This window comes from Nyctereutes procyonoides, unplaced genomic scaffold (genome assembly GCF_905146905.1).
Source record: "Nyctereutes procyonoides isolate TBG_1078 unplaced genomic scaffold, NYPRO_anot_genome, whole genome shotgun sequence".
Classification (NCBI taxonomy): Eukaryota; Metazoa; Chordata; class Mammalia; order Carnivora; family Canidae; genus Nyctereutes; species Nyctereutes procyonoides.
In genome coordinates, this window is record NW_026575045.1 from 4,614,124 (window position 1) to 4,620,123 (window position 6,000).

General features: G+C 50.6%; 1 protein-coding gene across 1 annotated transcript in view; it reads right to left on the reverse strand.

Annotated features, from left to right (window-relative positions):
- Nucleotides 1-5,769, reverse strand: part of MAP3K5 (mitogen-activated protein kinase kinase kinase 5) — a 198,864-nt gene extending 193,095 nt beyond the window's left edge. Inside the window, 1 exon segment of the mRNA XM_055324629.1 lies at nucleotides 4,920-5,769. Coding sequence (XP_055180604.1) covers nucleotides 4,920-5,373 — 454 coding nt within the window. The 5' untranslated portion in view covers nucleotides 5,374-5,769.
- Between the last annotated feature and the right edge of the window lie 231 nt (nucleotides 5,770-6,000).

The window sequence follows — 6,000 nt, forward strand, 5'->3', positions numbered from 1 at the left end:
GACTTTCATCGCAAGCCCAAGCAAAGCAGGAACATAACAGAGATGAGACTATAAAAGCTAAATTCTTACCATTTCAACCAGCATGTGTTTCCTTCCTGCTACCTACTGTGGCAAAAGGGTGAGAGCTGAGGAGCAGGCTGCAATCTGCAGGGAGCCTGGCGAGAGGAAAGACCCTGGTACATGTAACGGCCGGCAGGTAGGGGAAGCACAAGCAGCCTATCGAATCCCGTGCCCACTGAAAGGGGTGGAGTGGCATTGAGCAGAGCAATGTCCCTGGCTCTTAGAGCAATAAGAAGCCAAGAGCCATAAATACAAAGTCAGGAGGGGAAAGAAGTTTTAAAGAGATGAAAGCGTTCATGGATCCCTAGACGGCGCACTTCCTCCCAAGCCAGTCACCAAGTACCGAGCGCTGAACATCAAGTACTGAGCACTGGGCATCACCAAGTGCCCAACAATGGAACATCACCAAGCATCCTTTTGCTCCCCTGTCTAGCCCCCTTCCTCTCCCTGCAGCCTTCCCATCCTTCCTGTGTCCCTTACCTCCGTACATCCCCTCCTGCCATCCTCAACCATCCAAAGTGATGCTCCAGATCATTTGGCCAGATGTTACCAGAAACTGGATGAGAGCAGAAGTTACTGATTTGAACACATGGAGAGATGTATTCAAAGCCCCAGTTTTCAGTCACGGGAACACAACCTTCCTGAGTGTTTAAAGTGGTGAGTGGGTTCCATACTTTAAGTACACAGAGTTAACAAGACTTCTCACAGGCTAGTCTCAGAATCGAATCATCATTTATAATGCCGCTTCTAAAGAAAACTATGCTCCTGGTTCCCAGCAGCACCTTTAAGTCATTTCATCTGAATGAATGAATATAATCTCTTTATGGTTCAGGTTCCTTATAAACCAAATGGGTGGTGGGACAGGGGGACAACGAAACCTATTCTAGCTAAACTTCACAGAACTGATGTTCATTACAAAGATAGATCTGTCTTTTAAGATGCTGCCAGTTGGATGTGTCTACCTAAATAGAGTAGCTCTGTATCACTAACATCTGTATCACTGACATCTCTTCGCTTTTATAGCAGCTTACTGCCTACAATGCAGGGGGGGGGGTGCTGGGAAGGCGTGTTGTTAGCTTTGCCATTTTGCCATCTCTGAGTGATAGTCTTCTATACGTAAACATGAATTTTCACAAAAGCTTTGATAGAACATTAGTTTCCTCTTAGAAGTGAAAGAGAGAATGACAAGTGTAGTCAAAGAACAAACTAGATTACAGTTAAACACAGTAATCAAATAGAAAAAAACCTTTAACTGCAATCTACTCTTTAAAAAGACTCCAGGACAGGACAGGGAAGCTGATAAAAATGGAACCAAGCTTTAAGCTCTTGTTCATTCCAATAAACTGAGCTATTTCAAGTTAAGCAGTCCTTGTTCACTCTTCCACCTCAGTTCAGCTATCACTCTGAACCCATCTGACCCCTAGTCTTATTCTAGAATCCGTTTCCTGGGACCCCAGGCATTTTGTATAGACCTCTGCAGAGGTTGCACCACTGCCAGGCTTTACATCCGATGTAACCCACCCACTAACCCTACTCCTTGAGGGGCCAAGAACATGATATATAAAAGCAGTTCATTCACCTCAAAGGAGTGAAATAATTCCTTTTTTCTCATGCAATTTTAAAGTGCAGAATTGGATAGCTGGAGAGAATTTCAGAGACCAATTGTTCCAAGCTTCCACTCTTTTTCTGAGATTTTAAATGACTTGCTCTAAGTCGAAGAACCAAAGACCCAAATCCACACCTTGACATTCTTGTTCTGATGCTCTGACCCAGCATACCATGCTGCCCTACCTTCTGCAAACTCACAGGGTTAAAAGAGGGAGTCTCTGAAATTTAGTTCAACTTCCCCCTCCACTTCAGCCCTCGGTCAAGTTTACAGGCCTTCAGAGGCGATGAAGGGCTTTGCTCACAATTACATGGTTCAGAGCAGAGCCAGGATGGAAACTCAGATCTAACTTTAGGGACAATGTTCTTCCCAATATATCATAGTGATTCAACTTCTCAGTGAAGGTAGTGAATGTAGAACAAAAGAAAGCATGGCCCAGGGGCCAAAAATCTCCCCAGGCTTGCCTTTGTACAGCTTGAAAGCTAAGAAAGGTCTTTTACATGTTTAAGTGGTTGAAAAATATTCTACTAAAGAATTTGAAATTCAAATGTCTGTGTCCATTAATAAAGTTTTGCTGGGATCCCTGGGTGGCGCAGCGGTTTGGCGCCTGCCTTTGGCCCAGGGCGCGATTCTGAGACCCAGGATCGAATCCCACGTCGGGCTCCCGGAGCATGGAGCCTGCTTCTCCCTCTGCCTGTGTCTCTGCCTCTTTCTCTCTCTCTCTCTCTCTCTCCCTCTGTGACTATCATAAATAAATAAATTTTTAAAAAAATTTAAAAAAAATAAAGTTTTACTGGAATACAGCCACAGTCACTTGTTTAGGTACTGTTGTGGCTGCTGTCGTAACAACCGCAGAGTTGACGAGCTATGAGAGCAAACCGCAAAGTCTAAAATATTTACCATCTGGCCCTTCCCAGAAAAATGTGTCTCTGGTGGAGGAGGAGCAAGCGTGCTCCCTCTGAAATCAGAAGAAAAGTTCTACTACCATCCAAGTTGGCAGCCGTCAGTTGAGAAAAACAAAGGATTTGGACAAAACTGATACCATCTTCATTTGGTCACATCTTCAGACTCAATGACAGGGCTCAGAGTTCATTACCATGAGCACAAGCAGGGGTTAAACTGGGGCCTGCTCAGGTTGAATGAAGCAATGGATGGGAGAGAGATGGCTCAGAAACGAGTCTTCCCAAAGTGTCCTCCCCATGATTCACGCTGCACCTCAGTGGCTCACCAGGTCCCCGCCAGCTCTCTATCACATGATTCCAAGATAGAGTAAATCAGCCCAGCGAAATGGAGGCAGCAGCAAAGATGACCTTTTAGAGTCAGCCACCTGACATGGAACCCTGCATTGATCAGTTACTACCTGTAAGTCTAGGCCAGTTATAAAGTCCTTGGTTTCCTCATCTGAGAAGAATGAGAAGTACTTCCTTAATGGGCTTGTTTGGGGGATTAAAGATACAGTTCAAACGTCGGTGCCCTTATAGTCTTCCTTTGTCTCTTTCCCACAAACAGTTATTTGGAGAACAAACAGTAACTGTGCCCTGTTAGGAAAGTATCTTCCAAATTAGCCTAGAGTTTAAGATTTTTTTTTTTAGAGTCCTATAAAAAATACGGAATCTATCAGAGCAATAAAAATAGGCTCAGTATTTGCTTGGGTGTTTTCCTCACATATCTTTCAGCTCTTTGAAGTTTCTTCCAAACTATAATCCAAAAATAAGAGTGCTATAATTTTTAGAAAAGTTACATTTATGCAATTTTTATAGCAAGCCACACAAAAAAACTGAGCTATAATATGTCATACTCAGGTTCAGTTATGAAGACCAAGACTGTAAAAAAATACCAGCACCAGAAAGCCCTGGTTTATTCAGTCTGACTTCTTTAACATGAAGTTCTTCTTGTTCTTAAAAATATTCAGTTTTGGCTGAATTCCAAAGCTGACATAAGCCTACTTTAGGTGTTTTGAAGAGACTGAAGAGAATCAGAACTGAAAGCAAGTTTGGAATATAAAACCTTTTACGTGATCACAAATGCAAGAAACTTATTGTTTGAAACCACTGTTAAATTTTCTGCCCACACTCACAAAAAATAAATACGTATACGTTCTCATATTTGGTTGTACAGAGTACTAAAAGTTAATTCCAATAGCATATTAATATTATTCCCAACTTTAGCAAGCAAATAGCTAATTGCATCAATCACTAGAACTGCAATGACAGTTTCTGAAATATGTGTTACGTTGAAAAGATAACTTTTTTATGGATTACGGTGGCACTTTTTTTTTAATTTTACATTTTATTAACTTTTTAATATTTCATTTATTTATTCAGAGACACAGAGAGAGAGAGAGAGGCAGAGACACAGGCAGAGGGAGAAGCAGGGATCATCATACAGGGGGCCTGACGTGGGACTCGATCCAGGGTCTCCAGGATCACGCCCTGGGCTGCAGGCGGCGCTAAACCGCTGCGCCACCGGGGCTGGCGGCACTCCCTTTAAGCAAACTAATTTTTAGTCATTAAAATAGTAAATATCTTAAACAATGTTAAATTATGTACTTTCCAGCTCATTGTGGTATATGGGGTAATAATATTCTCCCACCAAAATCCTAACAAAGACACCACGAAAGTTTAGTTCAAGTGACAAGGTTACTGCTTTTGGAAGGAATTCCTTAGAAGTTCAAATCTGTTCAGCCTGGAACATCCAAGCCACTAAATATGTTCCAGTGAAAGGACTTGGGGCGATCACGACACGCCACGCAAACGCGTAGAGATGCACTCTGAGAGCAGCGGGCTCTGCTGCGTGGTTCCTGCACTCCCAACACTACACGGAGAAAAAAATGAAAGCGTCATCTAACATAGTCACAGGTGCACATGCAGAAGGGAAAATGGGCCAAACCTAACAAAAGGGAAACCAAGACCCCGAAAGGACAAAGGCTGCTGGGGCCACTGTCTCGCACTACTTTAGAAGTGGCAAGTTCTTCAGGAGGGGCCTCCGCGCCCGGCTCCAGCGCGGGCCGGCGGGTGACCCAGCCGGTCTAGCACCAATACACCCGCGGGACCCTGCACCCGCACCCACTCTTCCCCGGGGGCAGCGAGCGCCAGGAGCAGTCACGCAGCGCCGCTCGCTGCCCCTGAGGTGGGGCACCAAGGAAGGAAGGAGGAAGCACGCCTGCCGCCTCGGAGAACCTTTCCCCGCTGCGGGCGGCCAGGGAGAACGTGGCCCCCGACGGTGGAGGACGCGGAAGGGGCTGCCCACGCACCTGCGTTGTAAAAGCGGTCCAGCACCGTGGTTTCCCCGAAGTCCAGTTTGCCAAAATGCAGGGTCTCCAGGGTGGCGCCCACCGTCTCGCACGCCTCCCGCAGGCTCTGCAGGGCCTCGCTCTCGGCCACCACCAGCTGCCCCTGGCTCGCTTCGTTGATCACATATGCCACCGCGGTCCGCCGGCCGCCGCCGCCGCCGCCGCCGCCTCCGCCCCCGCCTCCGCCGCCAGAGCTGCCCCGGCACCGCGCGGCGCTGCTCCCAGAGGTGGCAGCCGCACAGCCGGCGCCCGGGGCCGCGGCGCTCTCCACGTTCCAGAAGCTGCCCGGCGGCGGCGGCGGTAGCTGGCTGTCCGGGCCCTCGGCCGCCACCGCCGCTCCTCCCCTCCGGCAGCCGCCGCCCTCGGCGAAGGGTGGCACGGAGAAAGTGATGCCCTCGCCCGCCTCGGCGCTCATCTCTCCCGGCCGGGCGGCGGCGGCGGCGGCGGCGGCGGCGTCCCCCCCAGCCCAGCCGCACCGTCTGGCCAGCCACAGCTCCGGGCTGCTCCGCGCGCGCCGGGCTAAGCAGCTGCCATCGCGCGTCGCGCCCTCCGCACCGCGCCGCCGCCTCCTCTCCGGCGCCCTCTCGCCCGGAGGCCCGCCGCTACCCGGCGGCGGCTCGCCCCTCCTCGGCGCCTCCGCGGCCGCGCCGCTCGCCCGAGGCAGGGTGTAGAGCACGAGCGGCGGCGACGCCAGGTTGAGCGGGAGGGGACGGCGCTTCCTTGTGTCGGCCGGCAGACAGGTCGGCTCGCAACCCCGCGCCGCCGTGCGCAGCGCCCTGGGCCCCCGGAGCGCGGCTCCCGCTCCTTCCGTGCCGCACGGGCGCTGGGAGGGGCCGGGGGGGGCCGGGGGGGGCGCCCGCTGGGTGGGGAGCTACCTGGCCCGCACCTCTCGGGCGAGCAGGCTCCCCGGGCTGCGTCCCGGAACAGCAGCAGCCGCAGCCGAAAGGACCCGCCTCCCTGCTCGGCGGCAGCTCCCCTTCATGGGCTCTAGTTCCTCCTCCTCCTCCTCCTCCTCCTCCTCCCGTGGCCTCGTTTCTCGCCC